General features: G+C 34.2%; 1 protein-coding gene across 1 annotated transcript in view; it reads right to left on the minus strand.

Annotated features, from left to right (window-relative positions):
- side-VII (sidestep VII transmembrane protein) overlaps window positions 1–24,833 on the minus strand; it is a gene marked incomplete in the record, with an annotated part of 1,416,899 nt that overhangs the window by 214,835 nt on the left and 1,177,231 nt on the right. Inside the window, 1 exon segment of the mRNA XM_081730413.1 lies at window positions 22,656–22,964. Within this exon segment, the coding sequence (XP_081586539.1) occupies window positions 22,656–22,964 (309 nt within the window).

Below are 24,833 nucleotides of genomic sequence, written 5' to 3' on the forward strand. Positions count from 1 at the left end.
TTCAGCTCGCATCAATTAGAATTTGTGGTGGACAGGCATCATATGTATGGGTTTAATAGATATTTTTCCGTTTCCTCCCACTTTTTCTATTTCCCCATTTCAGTCATTATCATCATCACAGTCTGCTTTAGACTACACGGCATAACCATTTGACATAAAACTGAAATATTTTATTTCATTTCAGTTTCTTCAAGATAAAGTAATAATTCAAAACTTTAAGAAATATTTATCATTTTCCTAATACTTTTCATTTTTATTGCAAGTTAGATAATTATATTAATTTAAGCGTAATAATAATGCACACATTTATAAATATAAATATTTATATTCTGATATTTCATTTATAGATATAAAAGTAAGTTTTACTTTTGATAATGTAATGTACTAAATAAATAATTAAGATATTTATTTAAATTGTAGTTTATACCAACAGATCAATTTTATTTCAATTTTATTCAGTAGATTAAATAAAATTTCAATAACTATCAGGGATAATGAATTTTGGTTGTATTCAAGTAAAAGACTTCTACTAACGTCAGCATTCTGCTTTACCTTATTTATACACTGAGTGCAATATCTGAACAGATTATGTAATTAAATAAATATACTAGTGAGCTAATTTAAATTATCTGTCAACAAAATAAAATATTTAGTTTTTGTTTCAAAATTCAATTCGCTTCTTCACACGCATAAAAAACTACGTATTAGGAAGATTTGATTGTCGTTTTTGCGTTACGGAGTGTCGAGTTTGGTAAAATGGCCTGTTTTTCCTTATTCTGCAGTTTCGAAAGTTGGAATTAGTTAACTAATGTTATCATAAACTATAAATAGAATCCGTTAAGTGATTTCTCAAGTACACATTATCAAGCTCAATAATGGATTATTATCACATTAAAAAACTTCTTCTAATTAGTAGGATCAACATAATAAAGCATTTGCAGTTGTATTTTTTTGGGGGGATATCATTCACAATAGGAAAACAAAAGAAGCATTAATGAATGTTAATCTTGATACCCTATATTCTCTAATTATACTATAAGTATTAGCTGGTTGTCCGAGTAGTCTTTATCTAAATTTAAAAATTATTTACTTTTGTTACATTTTATAGAGATGTGGAAATTATGTTAATTTATTAGGAAACTAATCATATTTTGATGTTTTAGTCCCAATTACTGTGCTTTTCGCATTCACTGAAAAATTTCAGTATATATATATTTATATATATTCATTTCATGAGGTACAGCTTCCTAAAATAGTGCAGAGGAACTTTCAAACAACTTACGAAAGGATGCCACCTAACGTGAAAAGCATTCGATCATGGTATAAGAAGTTAAAAATCACAAGATCTTTGATGAATTAACCAACATCTGGTAGGCCGTTCACGTCAGTAGAAATGTAGAAACAATAAGGCAGATATTCATGTGAAATCTCGAAATGTTTTCCGCATAGCTAAACGTGACTTATATCTTTGAAAGTTCTGTCTTTATATTGTACGCAAATAGTTACAGTTTCGTAAACACACAGTACAAATAAATCAAGTTTCAGTGTCCAACAACCACATATTTCAGTATGATTTTGTAGTAGAAATGTTAAGATGAATTGAAAACGACCAGAACTATTTGTGACGTGTTCTATTCTAGGAGGAGGATACGTTTCATAGTTGAGTGAACATACATGAAGTCCGATTTTGATGCTCAGAGCTTTCAAGGTTTGTAGCGTAGCATGCTAGAATCAGTCGCAAAGTGATTGTTTGCTGTGAGCTCAGGCATGATAAAATTGCCAGGCATTTTCTGTGTTCCAGGAATTGTGTATCTGCATATATTGCAAATGTCTGCTGTACCACACTTGTTGGTACATGATCTTACAATTATTTTTTGAACAAGATTTTGCTCTCCTTGTTTAGAGTTTGTAAATTCGTGGTTACCTTGATATGATTATTTCCCTTAGATGGTTTACTCACGATGACCCGACAGCTTAACCTCTTAGATCTTATGATATTACTTCCCTTAATCTATTCCTGACGTTATAAGAAAGATGTATAAGAAATATCAGTACATGGGATTGTAATATTGAGGTAGAGTATTCACAACTATTGTATCGATACCGCCAGTGATGTTAACTAATACATAAGGTAAAGTCGAATATTGCCTAAACGTGCTACGTGGTACCAAAGATGCTCATATGTTGATTTGTTATTATCCATTTCCGTCTCCCTCTTAGGTCCATAAAAAAAATTTAAAAAGTTTAGTTTGCCAATAATTTGCCACCATTTTCATATTTTCAGCATTAACCTAACAAAAAAAAAAAAAAAAAAAAAAACTGAAGTGAATACTACCTGAGCACCATGTATAACATATTATACACATTTCAAATAAGATATGTATAGTTTTACTGGTTATTTGTTACACCAGAAAAATATCCAACTTCATATAATTATTAATTTCATAAACGTTTCTGATTGCTTAGTTTATACCGTAACTAGATTGAGTATTTTGAAAACACAAGTTGCAGTTCAGTTTATCTCTACTGGAGTGAGTTTATAAGTGTTGGTTTAGTATAGGTAAACACCAATGATAAATAAATAATGCCAATTAAACAATTTGCTAAATAAATGTTTCTTTAATAACATAAAACTCACAGATCTATAGTTATACAGATCACTCATAGTTATACAGATCTATGTAAAATAAGTTTTCAAAGAAATGATTCCATGGTATTTATATTTGTTAAAGCACGGTAATTGTAAGAGAAGTTTGTGATTATTGATAATTAAATACAAACATTTTATTATTATTATTATTATCTGAAGATTGAGCCCATAATTGAAGTGCGTAGACTAGGCAAATTTATGAGCTTCCTGGTAGATATATGGTTAGCATTTACCTCGGCGTGAAGGACTGAGGTTTGAATTTTGGTAGGAGCTTATGTGATTCAAATCACACATTATTGACTGATTGACACATTATTCATTCGCTGTTTCACGGATTACACATTAAGCTGTATCTTGATGGTGAGATGGTTTGGTGGATAACGGACTGGGCAATACTTCAAGGTTTAGTCGTGCATGATGGTATATGTACCTTCAACTGAACCGAACTGAAAGTCCCAGTATGTTAGTAGTGTAGCTTGCTCTTCATAACATCAATATTATATAAGGACGTAAAAAAACGTTAAAGGCCTTTTCATACCTTACGACTTTTTCTATCATGTCACGCAATATCAAACTCAATTATAGTACATTGTTCCTTTCAGGCTTATTGCCGATGAAGATTTACCGTTGTGATTTGAAGAAAAAAAAAAACACATTTGTGTTTCAGAAATCATACTCAGCAAACGAAGCGTAAATATTATCTAATTACATGAGAAGTAATTGTTTATACAAGAGCGACGTATCGCTGCACTTACCATTATCATCAACTTTCTTTAGTTTATTTCAGGAAGAAAAATCACTTGTTATTTTCCATCTTTCACTTAAACTCGACTTAGCAAACTTCCAATCATTATTGCTTCCCTAGTTAATAATCCTTTAGTAGTGTTTTTAAATGATAATATAAATTCTCATGTTGTAATTCTATAAATGAGGTTTAAATGTGTTGCAAAGAAAATAGGTCGTTATACAATTCAAATAAACAAAAAGAACCAATTGCGGTCAAATTTTTCTCCGTGTACTATTATTGGAATGCCGTTGCTAGGGATTTTTTCTCCTTCTAGAAAACTCTCTCGGGGAAACAAACATGATGAAAATTTAATTTATGCCAAGATCCTTTCATGTTTCAAAAATTATCAAAATCTGTGTTGTATCCTAGGAGGAACTGGCCGAAAATTCGTTATATTTGTTGATGCAATGGGGCACATCCGGGACTATACTGAGTGTACTGACTTAATAAGTTCATAGTCTAGCTTATACACATCTTAAAGAAACAAACGAGAGAATACTGGGATGATATGCGTTATATTTTTTAAAATGGTCGAGTGTATATCTACCAAATTTCTAACATTATACCGCAGTTTATATTCATTTATATTACTACAGATGTTAGAAGAGGTACAGGCAGTGGCGTATTTAGTGAGGGCTTCCGAGCTTAAGCCCCCTTCCCTCCCGAAATCTTACTATAGTAAAGTATATGAAATATCTTTCAGAATTTTCACATTTTCAGGCAAAGTCCCCCGAAAGTTAGCAAAGCCGTAATAAAATCGAAACAAAATCGTAAATACACCACTGGGTACAGGTGTACACGTATGTGCTTGTGTGTGTGTGGTGTTACCAAGAATTTATAGGCTACTCTCTAGGTACTATTATGTAAAGTATTCAACTATATGCTGTTGGATTCTGAAAGCTGGTCGAAATACAGAAGGGAAAACGAAGAAACAACTTTTGATGGCTGCCATGAAAAAAAGAAAAAAAAGATGAGCCAAAGATATAAATCATGCACTTTTGGCGAGTGGAAAAATATAAATTTTAGTGATAGATGATAGAACTCATTAATTTGTGTAACATTACAAAAAAAAAAAAAAAAAAAAAAGAAAAACAATGTCATTAGACAGATTATGACCTGAGAATGTTCAACAAACTGTAAAACATTCTTTGAGACTGATCTTTTTAACAATAGCTAACACTGAAAGCTTAGTTTCTATTGAAATTTGATGAATTCATTCATGTATTTGGAAATATTACAATTTAAGATTGTTCCATTTTTCGAAATTTTGACGTGACATGTCAGTAGGACTTGGCCTCATATCACAATTCAAAATTGGTCAAGAAATTCATGCCTGAAAATAAAATTAATATGTTTAATTGATCTCTAATTTCACCAGACGTAAATCCAATCGAAAATTTGTAAAATGTCTTCAAGAGACATTTATCTGAACAACAAACTGTACAACAAAATGATAACGGTCGCTATAGAAGTGTGGTTACGCACTAATAAAGTCAAAAATATGTGTACTGCGTTAGTAGAATCAATGCCAAAACAAAGTCGAGATAATTCTGCTAAAGATGGACATATTTTATACTGGTATAGATAGATATTTGTGTATGTCAGTATGTATCAAGGCATGACAATATTTTTTGGAACATATGACATTTTACTCTATTCTAATTAATTTGCACGCATAATGTTAATGAAGTAAATTATAAGAACTAACAGATAAACTGTAAGTAGTGATTCTTCCCATGAAAATAATAAGAAAAATAATCTCAAATTTGCATCTGAGGAGAAGTGAATAGTTTCGGAGCTGGGGACGTCCATAAGCATGAAAAAATGCATTGCAGCACACGTTATTTCAAACACGATGAACCATGGAATTGGTGGCTCACAGCACTTCTGACCCCCTGCCAGGCTTTCATTTTGCCTACCTTCGAGACAACTTATGTCCGAGAATATTTGGGAAATATGCTCTGCGGGGAACTCCTTACGCACGCATGGTAAATTCTTGTGCATGGTGTAATTGCGGTTTCCTTCATGTTATTGCAATAAATGTTCCATGCTTTTAGGTGAATGAACTTTACCCCACTAGCCCATATCAACATTTTTTCTCTTGTTAGTTTGATGTAGCCGCTCTGTCGTTGACATTACCCAATTTTTTGTAATGATAATTATTATAAATACATACAATTAACGTGTAGCCCATACTAGAAATATTTATTTAGTTAAAATCGTCTTAAGGAAGCCAAACAGGTATAGCAAAAATTTTATGTTCTAATGAACTTAAAAAGGAATTTGGTTAACTTTAAAGGGAATACTATTTATGATTAGCAATTCAATTCATTTTAATTAAGATATGTTCAAATCAATGAAGTCGAAGTAGGAGACTTCTTATGTCCACGAGATTTTATGTCCAGAATGTCCTGAAACAAGAATATGCGCTGTCACCGTTATTATTTAACTTTATTCTGCTGTACGTTATCAGGAAAATCAAAGACAGCTACTAGGGTCTAGAGATGACTGCTATTCAACAGGTTATGGTGTATGTTGATGATGTAAATATAATGGGATATGACAGGAAAACAAAGAAAACAAATGTAGAGGTCTTATTAAGCAATTACGGGGGCATAGGTTTAGAAATAAATTCAAAATACTTCAAAGCTAAATACTTGAATGTTTGTCGGGATCGTAACACTGAAAATTATGGATAAGTTAAAATATCAAGTAATACTTAGGACAAAACGAATATTTAAAAATATCTAGGATCAAACACAGAATATTAGCATGCCAAAATCATACATTATTCATGAAGAAATTAAATGTCGTTGGAAAGAAGGGAATTCGTGTTATTATTCAGTTCAAAATCATTTGTCTTCGCGAATTCTATTGAGGAATTGGAAGCTTAAAATATATGTTCACGCCTGTTGTACTGTATGGTTGTGAAACATGGTCGATTACTCTGAGGGAAGAACGCGGACTGAAAGTATGTGAGAATAAAATTCTGAGGTGGACATTCAGACCCAAGATGATGGGAATAAAGAATGGCGGAGATACTGCATAATTCATTGTTAGAGTCATCAAGAGGTATGTGAAGTTGGCCTACCCAAAGTATCTTACCCACTTTTATCTAGATCAGCCGTTAGTTCCTTGTTAGTTCTCGTTAGTTGTTACTAAAGTTACGTTAATTCCGCGATTTTATACAAATTAGAGCATAAAAAAAATGACTGAGTAGGCTAAGTTCACATGTAACTTTGACGTATCCAACAAGCTTTCCCACATTTTTCGGCATAAATCCTCGTTAGTTCCTCGTTAGTTCCCGTTAGGTATTACAAAAGTTCCATTAGTTCCGCGATTTATACAAATTAGAACATAAAGAAAAATATGTGTATAGGCCAAGTTTACATTTGAAGTTGGCGTACTCAACAAGCTTTCTCACTTTTTTTTTTTGCATAAATCGTTAGTTCCTCGTTAATTCTTAGTAAAGGACCGTTAGTTCCGCAATTTTATACACATTAGATTATAAACAAAAATGTGTTTATCCTCTAATTTGTATAAAATCTCGGAACTAACTTAACTTTTGTAAGAACTAACGGGAACTAAGAAGGAACTAACGATTCAAATCGAAAAATGTGGGAAAGCTTGTTGGGTACTCCAGCTTCACATGTGAAGTTAGCGTACCCATTGCTTTCTGTGCATAGTTTCTTTAAAATCGCGGAACTAACGGAACTTTAGTGAGAACTAACGGGAACTAACGAGGAACTAACAGTTCATGTAGATAAAAGTGGGTAAGCTAATTTGGGTAGGCCAACTTCACAGACCTGTCATCAAGTCAAGAAGGGTCAGATGGGTGGTATACGGACAAAATCTCGCGGCCGAAACATCGCCGCCCAAAATGTCGCCGGCCAAAACCTCGCGGGACAAAATCTCGCCGGGCCAAAACCTCGCGTGGCCAAAACCTCGCCGCCCAAAACCTCGCGGACCAAAATCTCGCCGGGCCAAAACCTCGCATGGCCAAAACCTCGCCGCCCAAAACCTCGCGGGCCAAAACCTCGCGTGGCCAAAACCTCGCCGCCCAAAACCTCGCGGACCAAAATCTCGCCGGGCCAAAACCTCGCATGGCCAAAACCTCGCCGCCCAAAACCTCGCGGGCCAAAATCTCGCCGGGCCAAAACCTCGCGTGGCCAAAACCTCGCCGCCCAAAACCTCGCGGGCCAAAATCTCGCCGGGCCAAAACCTCGCCGCCCAAAATCTCGCCGTGCCAAAACCTCGCCGCGAATGAAACTTTTCTTTAAAATTTACCCAATGTGTTTCCTAATATGCAATTCCAGATTACACATAATAATAATAATAATAATAATAATAATAATAATAATAATAATAATAATAATAATAATAATAATAATAATAATAATAATGATAATAATAATAATAATAATAAGAAGAAGAAGAAGATACAAAACATCGTGTGCGTGAGCTTTCTCGGGTTATTCCCGTTTCCTCCCACTTTCTTTATTCGATCATTTCCTTCATTCTGGTCATCTACGTCTCCTTTAACCTATAGGACATAATCAAGGGACGTCGTAAAAACTCATATATTATTTCATATTTTCATAAATATTATTAGATTTTTGTTAAAATTTTAAGTTTTTGGATGTTCCAAAGTTCACGAAACTAACCTCGTTAGTTGTCATTACTTTCCTTATGCAGACTTTCTTTCCCTATAACCGGTTTAAAATCATCCTGTCGCCCTACCTTCACATTGAAATCCTCTAATACAGAAATAGAATTTTCATATGGTATCGCGGGACTTAGTCAAATACCCGTGATACTTCTTCTGAAACAGCGTCTTTTATACCGTCATCCTTATCATCTGTTGGAACATTTACATTTTGGTCATGCTAGATTTTGGGTATGGCGATATTTTGGGGCGCGAGGTTTTGGCCCGGCGAGATTTTGTCCCGCGAGGTTTTGGGTGGCGAGGTTTTGGCCAGGCGAGGTTTTGGCCCCGCGAGATTTTGGCCCGCGACGTTTTGGGCGGCGAGGTTTTGGCCAGGCGGAGTTTTGGCCCGGCGAGATTTTGTCCCGCGAGGTTTTGGGGGGCGAGGTTTTGGGGGGCGAGGTTTTGGGCAGGCGAGGTTTCGGCCTGGCGAGATTTTGGGCCGCGAGGTTTTGGGAGGCGAGGTTTTGGCCAGGCGAGGTTTTGGTCCGCGAGGTTGTCGCCGCGAGGTTCTGGCCGCGAGGTTTTGTACCCAAACCCAGATGGGTAGGTGATGTAGCCAGAATGGAAGAAAGTGGGAACACTTTCCAAATTTTAACTGGAAGTCCAATCGAAAAACTAATAATAGGAAGATCTAGCCGTAGATGGAAGGTCAATATTAAGATGGATCTCGCAGAAGTAGGAATACAAAGTAGAGATTGAATCCGGTTAGCAAGAAAATAAGTAAATTGAGAAGTTTTATGAACGCGACATAGACCTTCGGGTTCCATAGGCCATAGAGTTAGTTAATTAATTGGTGACTCTAATTTATATAGAAAGAAACGTAAGATATTTTTTCTTTTATTTTGCAATAATTAGATGCAAAACTGTAAGAGGTTAAAGTCTAGATGGGTCACTTGTACAGCTGTTGATAGAAACGGAATAATTGTTCTAGTGATTGCACTGCATCGCATGAGTAAAAGTGCAAAAGTTCCAATTTTTCTATATAAGACGTGAACCTACAGTTCCAGATGGATTTTAAACCACCGTAATATATTCAAATTTTAAGGTTCTCCGACTGCAAATCGAAGAATCCAGGAAAATTTGCACCAAAGCCGTACGTGCTAGCGTCTTGACCAACGGGCTGTGATGAAATACTAGGATATAAAGTTCAAGATGAAACGTACTCGTTGCATGAAGGCGGTCATTAGTTTTTGTTTGTTGTTGTTTCGTCGTTATTATTAAAAATGATTTGATCCTCTCTTGCTCATATCAAAATACGAATTTACATCGAACATTTTATGACTTAGAAGTTCATTACGTAAGCATGAAATAGCGAGATTTAAAAGAGAATAAATATATGTTTACAAAACGTAATCAATAGCAAACAAAAGCCGTCAATCGATACACAATTAACCTTGACACAGTTTGCTTCAATAATGTTTCTGTTAATTATCAGCAGTTTTTTTTACATTCACAATGTTGTAGAGAATCAAGTACGTCAGGATCTCCTGTTGTTCCTCATTAGAAAAACATAAGCGAAAACTTTCAAAGTCTTCAATCAGCGTGGGAAAAGTAGCCTGCACTATTTCCCATGGGACAATGGAGCTTGAAGAATGAAACCGTTTAAACAAATGTCGATAACTATAAAGAAGGATTACTTATTCAAATGAAGAGTATTTAACCTATATTATCATGCCATCATTATCATAGAGAATTCTGTGACGAAATGTAATTGTATTCTCACACCTCATTTAAAACTTACACGAAACGTCTAAGGAAATGTGCGTTAAAGGAACATTAGTATGAACAATAATAAGGCTGGCAAGAAGAGCAGATATCAATATTTTGTTAGAAACAATAAGTAGTATAACTCCCAGTTTGTACATTTATCAAAGGAAAAAAAATGAAATGAAATCTTTGAGTTTTACTTCCCACGGTTATGCCGGTTAGGCTAAAGGAGACGGTGATGATGAGTAATGAATGAAATGGTGGAATGAAGAGAGTGGGAAGAAACGGGAGAACCCCGAGAAAACCCACGCACACGGCGTTTGTCCACTACAAAGTTCACTTGGCGGGGGCTGGGATCGAACCCGGGACTCCAAGCACCTGAGGTGAACGCTCTACCACTGAGCCACCGTGGCCCCATTTATCAAAGGATGGATGCCTGTAAAGCTAGAAACAATTACTTTCTAAAACTTACATAAACGTTTAGAAAGATTCACTAATACAGTAATATTTTTTTTAAATAGATCAGATGTATTGAAAAACAAAACCAAGTTTCACGATTATGATGGTGTAGGCGTTTTAGACATATAGCAAATTCCACACTAAATATTAAAAATAATTTTTTAGAGAAAATAGACACAAAATGTTTTATTGTAACAAATATTTGCAATAGTAGACAATATACTCTCAAACTTGACTCTACGCTATGATAATTTGCGTATCGCGAAGAGACGAAACTTCGTATGGATATAGGTGGTTTTCAGATTATGCAAGTATTGAGTCCTCTTTATACTAACACGGTTATAAAAATAACCCAAATCTCTAGATAGTATTGTTTGATCGCATACTACAACATATTATTATAGCAAACTATCGATTGATCGATCTAATGTGACAGAGGGCCATATAGACTGGGGTACTATAATTACTCTCTTCCTGCTTCAGAGATATAAGTATATAAAAGAATCTTTCTATTCAAGACCCATTTTTATTCATCTTGACTAGCTACAGATATTTTCTTAACTAGATCGGCTGATGTGAAGCCTTGCTGACAGAGAGCTGAATACTCGGAGGTATCCATCAAAGTTCATCAAGCTTATATGGATCAAGAACACAACGAATCGAGGCCTTGTTGCACGTTTTCTCTTTTACAATTATGACATATCCAGGAGAACGGAATGTATGTTCTGTACTTAAATTTGTCCAAAATCAATTCATTGTACTAGTTTAACGAAATTGCTCAAAATACAATCACGAGGGATCTCAAGAAAAAAAAATCGTGAGTGGTTGTGTTTATGGTAAGAATCGAACAGGCCGACGCGACAAGAATAATACAGGTTTACATTTTCTGTGTTAGCAGTTATGATATACGGGATATTAGTAATGTTCTGCAAATATTTAGGGCGCTTTAGCATCTAACGACTTCCTTCTACCTGTTGTGCTTCTTATTATTGTTTTCTTCTTAAGTGATGCCATACAAGAGTATGCTTGATTGGAAGCGCAGGGAAACAGGGTACTAACTCGAGTTCACTGTATACTTATGTATACATGCAGCACATGCGGCTGACAGTGATGGCAAGGTTATTGGGTCTCTCCTAGCACCATCATTATAGGTATTCTGCCATTACTGGCAGGTGACTTGTCGCAACTGAGAAACGTCCATTCTCCACGGTCTTACTCTAATCTCTTCGTCTTCATATACGGTTTCTCTGTTTTGATATCGTTCTTTAATTGTAGTCTTCTTCGCCCGTCCCTCTCTTTCATGCCACCATATCCTCTAGCACGTTCCTCATGACACAATTCCTTCTTATCCAATGTCCCAACCAGTTACTCTTCCTTTCTTAATAATACCTAAAATTGTTCTTTTCTCCTCAACCATTTTTAACATTCTCTTAGTAGTTTTTCGCTCGAACCAGCCAATTCCTTCCATTTTCCAAGACACACCCACATTTCAAAACATTCCAGGCGTTTCGCGCCATTTTTGAGTAGTTTCCATGCTTCAGACCCAAACAGCACAATACTCCACACGAAGCATTTTATAAATATTTTTCTCAATTGTTTATTCAAGGTTGCCCCCCAAAATCTTTTATTTTTCCTAAAGGCTCCTTTCGCCATTCCTATTCTTGTTTTCATTTCACGTTCACGTTTCATATCACTACTAATAATACTACCCAGGTATCCAATAATAGTCACCTTTTCTAATTTCTATCCTCCTGCTTGTATATTTGACACCGACCCCTTGGTTCCAATTACCATGCCTTTTGTCTTTCTAACATTAATTTTCATTCCATATTCTTCACAGCCATTCCTCACGTTTTCTAAAAATCTTACTGATTTTTGCTTTAGATTCTGCATTAAGCCATATCATCTACAAACCGTTTACTCCTAATCATTCTACCTCCTACCGAAATACCGTCTTAATTTTGTAGCCTTTTTTCGCTATTTCTTCTGGATAGATATTAAATAATGCTGTCAAGAGACAGCATCCCTGTCGAACACTCTTCCAACTACACTCTTCTCTGTTATTTCTTCTCCTATTCTAACACTTACTTGTTGGATCGTATAGCTTAACCATTTCAAAATTTAACGCTATTTTACCCGTGTAGAATTCGTTAGAAGACAACTTCAAATGCATGTTATCAGTTTTTACGTAACTATCAACCTTATTTATTTTGATCTTATCTAACACATCTTCGAATATTGTCGATTTGACTACGTTTTGTCTGAATTTTGCAATTGAAAGACGTATATTGAAATTACTGGACCCATGTCAGTATGTTTTGATGTGTACAAAGTTTTATGTTCATAGTTATCAAGTTTTGGCTAGAAAAAAGAAAGACAGAAATAAAAAGATACGACGCAGAAAGACGATAATTATTTTTTTCCCGCTTGAAACGCACTGTCATTTATTTCTTAATAATCCGATTAGTATTCCGTATAGACAGACACGCTCCTTCCAAACTCCATTTTCTAACCCCATCCACCAAGGCAACCAGCAACTTTTTTTTTTTGAAAATCGCTGGCGTTAAATACTCAACGCGTTTAGAACGAGAGACCACTGCAAGTAATTCGTTTTCCAGTAATGCTTCTGCGCTGTCTTCTTCTTTTTTCCTGCTTTCTTTATTTTGCTATTTTTCTTTTGTGGTGGGATGACGTCACTTGCAAACCACTGCTAAGCATGCCTGCGGAGAAAGGAAATGATGAAAACGAAAATAAAGAAGAGCAAAAAAGAAAGGTAGTGAGAGAATGCGTTTCTGTGAACATGAAGAGACAACATAAAAAAACACAAAGGTAGAAGAAGAACATTTGTCAAGAAACAAGAGAACAAAAGAGAGTGAACACAAAGAACATGTCGGAGCAGCACAAAAGTACACACATAGAAAGAAGACATATTTAGGTAAAGCACACAAACATTCTGTACGCAGAAAAGTGACTGGTGATCATCAAGGGTGATATTTCCTTTGTGTTTCTTTATTTCAATACATAAGTTTGATGCTTTATTTTAAAACTATGAATTTCAATTTTATATGTTTTTCTTTTTCTAAATTCGAACGTCTCAAATAATGAGCCAGTCTCTCGACCTCATTAGACCTGAGGTTCAATCAGAACCACTTATCTTTTATGATAATGAATCTAATAACAAGAAAGACTCCGAGTCTTGGGACTTCCTCTCAAAAAATATATGTTAATAGTGATTTTATTTACTTATTTATTTGTTTCCAGCTTGAGTAAAATTTATTACCGCTTGCATTATAATATTCTTGCTTCATATAAGAACTGGTGTCTTCTACCCATCCTCTTTCACCATGAGTGCACGTTTATCAACCACAACTATAAAATAACTATGAGTGCTAACCTCATATTAACAAATGGCGTCTTTCATTTAACACGAGAGAGAACACGAATGAGTTCGGGTAGTGCCGGAACCGAAGACTCCCGAAGTTCACCGGAAACAACGAAAGTCCAACCGCAAACGAGTCCAGCACAATTACACTGCTTATACAGTATGTGTAACAAGATTACAATCTTCTTTTAAAGTAGTTGAAACATATTTCCTTGACAAGTCCAACAACTTTTGTGTTTTCGTTCTTATATGAATTCTCTTAATGTAACTTGATTATTGATTTAATATAACATTTCAGTGTTAGAATAATACCCTCTGTTGATTGGTCTTAGCCGTAATTTTACTCTTTTTGATTCATTTACTTTCTTACGAATGAATAGAGACAATCCATATGCTTATAACTTTTGCTTTGATCACTAATTTACATAATTTGTATTCTTGTACATTATCTGTCATATATACTAGAAAAATTAATTAGATTTAAATTATTCATTTAATCATATCTTATTAAACAGATTAAACTCAGTCAAAGGTCTTGGGATTACGCTTGATATGAAACTAATATTTAATAAACATGTCGTGAGTATAGTTAACAAATCTCTGAAGATGTTAAGATTCATAATTATAAGTTGAAAGGAGTTTAACAATATTACCACACTAACAAAAAAGTATTACTTTTATGTCCGATCAAAACTGGAATATGCTGCTATGATCTGGAACCCATAGCATCAGGAATACCAACTTGAAAAAAAAAAGTCCAATCCAAATTTATCAGATACTTGACGTACAAGAAAACTGGAATTCTACACTAATAAACAACTTCTGAATCTCTACACCTAATCAAAGGCGAAATATGATACAATTGTTTTTTCTCCATAAAATAATACAAAATAAGTTTAACAGTGATCGACTCTAAATTTTCATATCCTGGAACTTAAAACTCGTGTTGACAAATTTAGCTTGGTCAAGGACAAACGTATTATTGAGGTCGCAAATCTCGAGATTATCGTCTTCTTATAACAAAATCTGTATCGAACACGATGAAATTGACAAATATAATATGAACTATATGTTTTAGAAAACTATGGTTTACATAGCCATGGTAAATTTAATTTGTAATACACCACTACTATAATATTGATTTGCCAATTGTTTTGTTCACAAATAAATGCCAATATATATTTAATATTGTACCGTTCCAATAACAGTATGATCCTGAAAGATTTTTGAGAAGTTTAGTTGATTAATCTTCACAGCTGTATAACTTCTTCTCTATGTTTACTCTGTCTGTCCATATGTCCAGCTGTCAAATAGCCAAGAAACTAAAGAAGTATATGTTGCGTCACAATAAATTCTGATCACGATGTAGACCGTGAAAAGTGAGAACTCGAGTTTGTTAAAGGATGTGATGCATCCGCCAGAAACGACTGATATTGACCATCACAGATTTTATTGTTGATCTCTAAAGAGAAATAAACTGTAATTAACAGCAAGAAGCGATTTGCTACAATCAAATAAGGATCACAAGTATATATTTCATCTCTATTGTTAACTCCAAACTTAAACCGGAAGTGATACAAATCCACTGTAACTTCCGGTTCCAATATTGATCTACATAGATCAAAATCGATAACAGATAGAGAGAAGCGGTCTTTTAAAATTGATTTAGAATTCTAACAAGGAGTGATAAAATTCAACTAACCGCTGTCTAGTAAATATATAGTGAGAAATTGTTCCGTGCTATCCATCTCTTTTCTAACGTTTCTAATAAAACTTGAAGTGGTAGAAATCTACTACCACCTCATATTTCATTAATAATTGAGAAAATAATACGTAATATAAAACAAAATTGGACGCACATGAAGCCGCGATGTCTCAGTGCTAAAGTATTCACCTCTTGTGCATGGGGTCCATGGTTTGATCCCAGTCCGCGCCAAGTGATATTTTGGGGTACAAACACCGTGTGCGTAGGTTTTCTCAGAGTTCTACCGTTTCCTCTCACTTTCTTTATTCCACCATTACATTGATTTCTCATTATCTTCTTCTCCTTTGGCCTAGACGGCATAATCGTGGGACGTAGAACTGAAATATTTCATTTTATTTCAAAATCGGACACTAACTCCATATAAAAAAAAATCTATTACTCCCTATCTCTTACTGTCTTTGCTCTGTGAAGATTAATATTGAAACCAGAAACATTAATTGATGTTTTACCATTTCTGGTTACAATAAATGAATATAATCAGAGTTGGAATTTTTTATTGAGGTTTTGAAAGTATTGAAAGTACATAGAAAAACTGTTTGTTGTTATCTATCACCACTTTTCTTCTATGATGATCAATGTTGAAACCGTAAATGCAAGATTTCTACTATTTTTGTTTGAATAGAGACTTAGTGGAGAAAATGAATCCTATTCTTAGTACGCTAAATTAATTTAAAAAACGATTATCGATGTCTATTATCGTTTCTGTTCCAGTATCTGTCAACAGACAGACGTACGGAAGGAAATATAGAAGCATTTCTTTTAGAATCCCGAAACTTGTGCATAGCAAAGTTTTGAAATATAATAAAAAGGAGAAGATATGTGCAAATACTCATATTAACGCGCTGTAGCTTCTACATATGATCCACGTCAAGAATAATTTATGAAAGCAGAATTGCACTATTCAGTAACCAATGTAACGTATGAAAGGGCTCTCCACTGTGAGAAGGATACATTGTTAAACGCCTATCAAAAATCGCTGTACAGTGCACACTACATCTTTACGAACGATCAAGGAGCTCAACAAGACAACCCTACACTCAAATCAGGACAATTGTAGATAAGGTTTTTGGCCCTAAATATACTTTGAGAGGGGATTTGAAGAAAACGGGGAAAGTCCTCCATTCTAGAGGAGCCCAGACACCTGTTTTAACTTCAATATTCATAATATGTAAGTGTTTATTTGTTATTTACACATTTTATATTAATCATTAAAACCTTGTAACAACTGTTTGCTACTTTATTTATTTTGTAAATACTTGTTAATACTAATACCGTTGCAACGTTTAGTTTCCAAGGATAAAATTTGTAGGAAAGAAAATTATTATTGCAGTAATTGCTTTAGTTTTATAAATGATATATTATTAAGAGATTTGCCGAGATATGAAACCAACAACATCCTTTTGTTAAAAGTTTATGATATGTTAAAACTACTCGAGTGCATTATATCCTATGGATTAATTTGTTATGTTCTCAAATCACAAGACAATGTTTACGATGAATGATAATAGAACATAATCTATTCTAGATAAACTATGATATGAAAAATGTTTTATATTTACTTATTTCTTTGGAAATATTTAATGTTATTTTAGCCACTATTTGGGTATTATTATTGGTACCACAATATGTGATGTGTTTCACTTCCAAGAGAGAGATACGATGCGCCCATAGGTAACAATCAATTAGACACATGTAATTGAACCAATATTACACCTTCGGTTCATCCAATATTGCAAGTAAACAAATTATATTAATCTTCTCTCGTCGAAGCTGTTTCACAAACCAATTATGCTGAGCGCTCGAGTTAATTTTGCGAGAGATATGTGATCATCACAAAACAACAGACACATATGCATTTTTTGTACGAGAATCAAGAACAAAACGATTATTATTAGATTTCAAATAAAAAGGTCAGTAATTGCTTAGTGGTAGGATAAACAAACTACTGTTAACTCAAGTTTATCAACAATATAATCTACAAATAATGGATATATAGGCGGATCTGTTGTCCGTTTAAATTCATGTTATATTTGTTATGTCTCAGCATTGAAATAGCCAAACAAGACCTTAAGTTTTATTATTATATAAGTTATAACGTAGAACATTGCAAGAATTACATGCTACTGAGATGTAATTCAAATGATAATCAAAAGGTTAGTTAACCATATTACTCATTTAGAATTACACACGTGTATATACGCTTCCAGGTGGAAACTATTGGAAGAATAACTACTGGCTGGTTGGATTGAAATTTCGCGTTTCTTTCAGCACTAAGACTACATATGACGCAAAGCTACAGTTTAAGGTGGAATCTCAAAGTTCAAATTTCAATGTTCTCCTACCAGAAATCGAAACCGAGACCCTATACACCAAAGCGGGCATCCGCACTAGCCATCAGTTCACTACTACTAAGTTACCAGAGATATTGAAAATAGCAATCACAAGCTGACTCAGTAATATACAATTTTATTCTTGAAAAATCATGGAAAGTTACATTGACAAAATGAAGCTCTGCATTTATATCCAAGGCAGAAGTAGTTAAATGAAACAAACAGATGTAGATTTTATTAACTGCTTGGGATCTTGTTGAAGACAAAGTATTAAAGTAAACTTGGTAACGTTGAAGCAAAAAAATGAAATCTAACTTTCACGTCCAATGATTATAATGGCTAGGATAAAGGGACGGTGATGATGATAAATGAATGAGCTGGTGGAACGAAGAAAGTGAGAGAAAGCAAGGACACTCCGAGGAAACCCACGCACAGGCTTTTGTCAACCACAAATTTCACTTGGCGCGAGCTGGGACCGAACAAAGGATCCCATGTATCAGAGGTGAACACGCTAGCACTGAGCCACCGTATGATAGATCTTAGATAAAAATAGTATTTTCTAACAAGACTACAAAATATCCAGTTAATTTCACTGATTAGTGACACACGTTTCTCTCATGTAGATGCAGGTTATGTGGCATATATACTCGTATGTGTGGTATATATATATATATATATATATATATATATATATATATATATATATATATTACATGAACATCTACATATCCTAGTGATTAATGCTTAACTTATCGTTTAATCCATTTGAGTTGAGTTGATTTTGAGTTTAATGTCCCGTTCAGCAGCGAGGCTATATGAGACATCGATGTACCGATTAATGTGGAATCCGAACTACATGAGCTCCCACCAGGAATTGAACCCGTGTATCTCACGCCAAAGACGGGTACGCTAACCGGTTAGCCATGAAGGAGCTCTAATATCTTCCATTTATGCAAAACAATTTGAGATTTGTACTTCTTGTTATGCAATGCATGTTTTATGAAAAGGAGGACCTACTATAAACGTGAACTCCAAACTATGACTAAATTTTGAATATGATGCAATTGATAGGTCCACAGAGTAACTATTATCTCCTGAAATATTATTTTTAGTGGGTTATTAGGCAGAATATATACCTCGTCCAAGAAAAAAGTATATAATTTCTTGATGTTAGTAACTGCTGTAACTAATTATAACCAATATTAATAGTTAAGTTTGCCCATTCGTTTATTTTTGTCCTGAGTATACTTAAATCATGTGCTACATATATATGCTTTGGCTGGAAATTGTAAAGGAAAAAAATGAAAGAAAAGTCAAATTTTCGGAATATTTGCAGTAACTAAGATAAAATGGAGCCGGAAATAAAAGTAGATGAGGAAAAACAAACCATCGTCTAAGTTTGTGGAAATTAAATATGAATCATTTACGTGAACGTTATTTCGAAAACACGAAATGCGACTATATTCCTGGTCTTTGTTCATGTAAGTACAAGGACAATTAAAGATGGATAACAGGATTGTAATTTATTACCCAACCTATAAGTTTGTACTTATTTTTTAACTAGCTGCACCAACTAGAACTAGAAAACAGCGTTTTTTCTAAATATAAAATACAAGTATGTACTGTATGATAAACAGATAAGACAGCTGAATACTTTCTATAGTTTCGGACACAAAAGGATATATTATAGGAAACTTATTTGAGGTGTCTCTACCCTACAACGGTTACGAGGTTTTTACAGTATATTAAAAAAAAAACTAATAACATTTTAAATCCCGAAGAACATTAAATTTTAATTAGAAAATAACAGCATGTGGAATAAATAAATCCGTAAAGATTGAATATATTAAAGTAGAAATATTCCTAGGACCATTATGGTAGTATTCAGGATTACCATAACTTAATTTTGATGAGTTCGAAATAGTGTTTCATTTTGATTTCATTTATGTTATTAATTCTTAAAATTTCTGATGACTTAAAATGATAACAAGCCTACTTACACAATCCCAAGTTGAATAAAATAGACTTGTTTATTGTGAAATATAAGGAAGAATTCATTTTATCCCTATAAATTTTGTGATCGAAAAGTTATCCATTGTCCTGTAATGAATATATATTTTTCTGCTTCGCAGATTGAAGCGTTTCTCGTACTTTCGACCTCTAGCGAAGCCCATTCGAAGGTGAATTTAACGCATGGAGTGAACATAGGTCTTCGTTTTAGCATGGAGCTCAGCTGCAACATGGAACGGACATCAATGTGTGTGAGCAAAGCACGGAATTGCATTGCAGGACATTTTGTTTCTTGAAGTCACGGCTCAGATGTACCAGTGCCAAGCGTCAGCAATTTACGCCGTTGATTTCTTTTCCGAGCCGCGCTCTCTTTCTCTATATCTTTCTCTGCCTACGTTTTTTAGAACCCTGCCCCTCCCCTTTACTTCTATTTCCATTGCTGCAACTGTTTCCGGGACAGAGAACGACCCAACTTCCCGTCTTCACATTGTCTTCTTTAGATCTTCTTCATTCGAATGGCAGGATCCCAGGGGGACGATAGAACCGAGATTGACTGACTAAAGGAAAAACAACTAACTGGTAAAATAGCTCCGGGGTTCTCTTCTCGAGACTCTGGTAAAGTATTTTTCTTCCGAGAAGAAGACTAAAAAACAAGCTATAATATAGCAAATAGGACTTTTCTATTATTTCTTCTCACACCGATATACCACCACTTTATATAATGTAATGAAGACTTTTAGTTCTAAATTGTCCATAATGAATCAAACGAAACAATTAATGCTACTATTATCATAATTGAACTGATTACACGAGACCCAAAAGTAAGTATTCAGTTCTGATAACCTTTAAGTGTCGATGTACTGTTGTGAGTTTCATCTCGACGATTGATTCACCTCTTTCATTTTCTTTTATAGAAGGGGATTAGTGCAACAGTGATCTAACCCACATTATTTAAAAATGGAGAAAAATCAAGTTAAACACATGTGGTTTTGTGTACAATTTACCAAAAGCAAGCACAAGTGGTTGAATGTGTTTTTGGGTTTCCTGCTATTGCAGGAAAAGGAGAATTGCAGGTGGTAATGCACTTTTGGAGTCGTGTATACATACATATATTGCACAAAAAACCACATGTGTCTAAGTTTAACTTGATTTTTCTCCATTTTTAACAATGTGGGTTAGACCACTGTTGGGCTGAGCCACTCAATTTTATTTCACACTTGTTAATGAGAACAAACTTGATGTTTCAATTTCAAAGTCACTGAGCAGAATTGATTTAACAAATATTATCATATCTCAAGTTCGTAATACTTGCTGTGTCTTCAACATTAACACCTTGAGGTCTGATCTAATTTTCTCTGGTGTACCCTTAACCTCGCTCTACATTGTGAGGCCCAAACTTATTCAACATTAGTATTATATCCGATCTCTAAATATCTCTAAGTTTCACTTGAGGCCCGTAATAGTAATAAGAGATACCAGAGATTTTCACTTTACTATGTTTCCAAGGAGCTAACCTAAACTGTCTCAGTTTTAGAGTGTTCATATCCGGTGTGAGAGGTCTCCAATTGGATCCCAGTCCGTGTGAGTTTGCGTTTGACAACATCGTATCCGTAGGTTTTACCGAGGTTGTCCTATTTTCTCCCACATTCTGATTCTACCGATTCCTTCATAAACTTTTGTGTTCATAAACGGACACTTTTTTTAGTCATCCGCTTTTTTTGGTTTAAAGCAGTGGTTCTCAACCTAATTCTCATCACGACCGAATTTTACCATATCCTCTTGCTAGCAACCGCCTTGTTATAAGCCTGTGTGGGGTTTTTAATATACATGTTGTGGAAATCTCACAATATCCATCTATTTGTACCATAGTAGGATCCATTTTTTATATATAGTGGATACAGTAACTTCCCTTAAAGCGAACGGAGTAAAATCAAATTTGATCATTTCATTCATGTTACAAATATCAAATTCGATCTGTCATACTGTTTCAAAATGGAAACCGTTCGAAAATTTTAGAGCTTCTTAGCTTCCTTAATTTTAGGTCATATGATAAAATAGTAAAATTATTCCTAATTTTGGTTTTAAAAACGCGGACAGTTATTATAAAAAAAAGTTATGGAATATTTTGAATGGCCTGATAATGTGCATCACGAAGATTGAACCGGACCTTGCCGCACTAGTGAAATCACATCATGCTCAGGTATCTCATTAGCTTTCAATATTAATTGTGTTTCACTATGCAGGTTTTGTTGCATTTGTATTTTTCTGGTATTTCAATATGCAGTTCCCATTAGTTTCATATCGTATCTCTTTCATCTAAATTGATTTTTAAACAACTTTTCACCTGTTGAAAATGTTTAGTAGATCTATTTTTTGTTGTTCTTAACAGTACGTATAAAAATAAAAATATGTTTATCAGAACAAAATTCAAAATAATATTTAAAAATATTTTCCGGTATTAGATTCTAATTATCTTTATCTCTTCTGCTTATCTTCGTGACTCCCATGAAACTCTCTTGCGACTACAGGTTGAGAAATCCTTGTTTAAAGGATGTGATCGTGGGTCTTTAGTTAAATATTTGACTTCATTTCCTTACTTTTGGTGCATTAGCAGTGGCTTAAAACTTAATATGTTTACAGTAATTTGAAGGAAAGACCAGCCTTTACTGTGCATCTATACTATGCTATCCAAATATATTTTACGTTTAACTTTTGCTAGTTCCTAAACTATTAGACTTTGTCACCTTTAAACATACGTTATATGATAACCTATTATCTTCAATAAATTTTGAAATAATTTTGACATAGCATGTTCACGTTAAAAAATAGATTCAGAAACAAAAATCGTTGTACTTACCATTATCTGTAGTAAGTTGTTTTTCTGGTAATCTTAAAGTAAAAACAGGGATAACTTTAGCTTCACTCCTTCCCTTGTAATTAAATGAAGTAATGTAAGCATTGAAGGATACACCTGGATCTAACGCAGTGACCAGAAATCGAGGAGTAGAGCTGGTGATGTTTAGTTTTAACTGATGTGTCTTGCTATCGAAGAGTTCGAGAAGAAACTGTTGTTGTATTCCACCGTTGAAACCTTCCGAACAATGCATCATAAATGAGTCGGTGGACTGGTTGACAACAGTACAGCTATGAACTGGATCAGGCCGTCCTACAGGTAGCACAGCATGGAATAGAGCAGGGGAAAATAGAAATAATATCAATTAGTTTCCTTGTTAAATTATCAGAAAATACTTAAAATTACTTTTCAATAAGACTGTATTTAGTATATTGTTAAAATCTAATAAAAATAAGACATTTATACTTTCCCTACTACTATTATTCCAAGCAGATATCTTAATGCACTATCAGGACACTCATACTGTTAGGGCACCTATACATAATTGAAGTAGATTCTCTAATTCGTAGTAGGAATTTATATAAGGTATCATGAGATCTCTTTGGGCCATTAGACACAGAAAAAGTAGTAAAACAATATTATATATTTATTATTGAAAGGGGCCGCGGCGGCTCAGTGGTAGAGCGTTCACCTATTCTACGTGAGGTTCTTGGTTAGATCCCATCTCGCGCCAGTGAACATTGTGGTGAAGAAACACTGTGTGCGGGGTTTTTCGGGCTTCTCCTCTTTCCTCCTACTTTCTTCATTCCACCATTTCATTCATTTGTCATAATTACCATCTTCTTTAGCTAGCCAGCATAAGCGTGGGACATAAAACTCGACGATTTCATTTTCATTATCCAAAGTGATAATTATTTACTATTTGCATTCTTTAAACATTGCCGTGTCCTATAGAATTGTTCAAGGTTGTGCTTCAATTATGTTAAGTAGTATACTGGTATGAGTCAATATTATAAGTATGTATATCACTGTTAAAATTGTGGGTATAACTGTTAGGAGTAATTTTACCACCGTTAGGAGAAGATAAATAATATTACACATAATATGGTACCTAACAGAAACTAAATAAATATAGAACATGCTCTAGTTGAATAAAAGGTAATAATTACTACTAGGTCAATTGATATATTTTCTCCCTCATGAATAGAAATACGGAAAAAATGAAAAAGAGAGAAGAGCGCCCCGTTCTAAATAAGAAAAGAAATGTTTTCAGTTCAGAAGGCTGTTCGAAAAGGAACTTAAGGGAACGCAAAATTGACATGGAAAACGTCAATATTGTTCTGAGAGGGTACCTAGGAAACCTCCAACCAACTTTCTGACATTGCTGGATATTTGATATGGTGAAAACCAAAGGGAAAATTCTTCTAAACTGGCTATATTGATTTCTTTATTACAATTAACACAAGTTATCTTACCGGTGTAAAGCCCAAATAGCTGGAACGACTGGAAAAATTCAACTAATTTAGATTTAAAATTGCCTATTTTAACAACTGTCCTTTTTTCTACTTTTTAGTATATTTTCTCATAAGAAAATTTGCCTATGGTTCCAGATTGTGATACACCCTATATATTTATGTATTAAGTTCAGGTATATTAATGGTATTTAAGATATCTTTAATTAGTAGTAGAAATTATAAATATTGAAATGATAATTCTAATATCGTCAATATTGAAAGAATACATCAAGGTAAATCATTGACAAATCTCAAAATCCCCATAAGAAATTGCTGAAAATAAAAACAATAATTTCTAAATACTAATTTGCTTCTCGATCTGTAATTTATCGTCCCTTTCGGCTAAAAGACTATATGAGAAGTGGGTCAAAGCTTTATGTGTGACCTGAACCTTATGAGCTCCGACAGGAATCGAATCTCTATTTCCGGCGCTAAGAGCGAGTTTCTTTTAACATTATACTCATGAAAACCAAGTAAATACTAGTATTATAGCTGCGGGGTCAGCACATAAATTAAAATCTACATGTTTTTGTTTTGGATTTTTTTTTGCTCCGACTTTGGTTTATTTTAGTTCAAGTGTCTCCCAGAAATCGAACCCGTGACCTTGCTCACATAGACATACTAGCAGAAGGACAGGAATAATAATAATAATAATAATAATAATAAT

Source organism: Thermobia domestica, chromosome 11 (assembly GCF_964235325.1).
Source record: "Thermobia domestica chromosome 11, izTheDome1.hap1.1, whole genome shotgun sequence".
NCBI lineage: Eukaryota > Metazoa > Arthropoda > Insecta > Zygentoma > Lepismatidae > Thermobia > Thermobia domestica.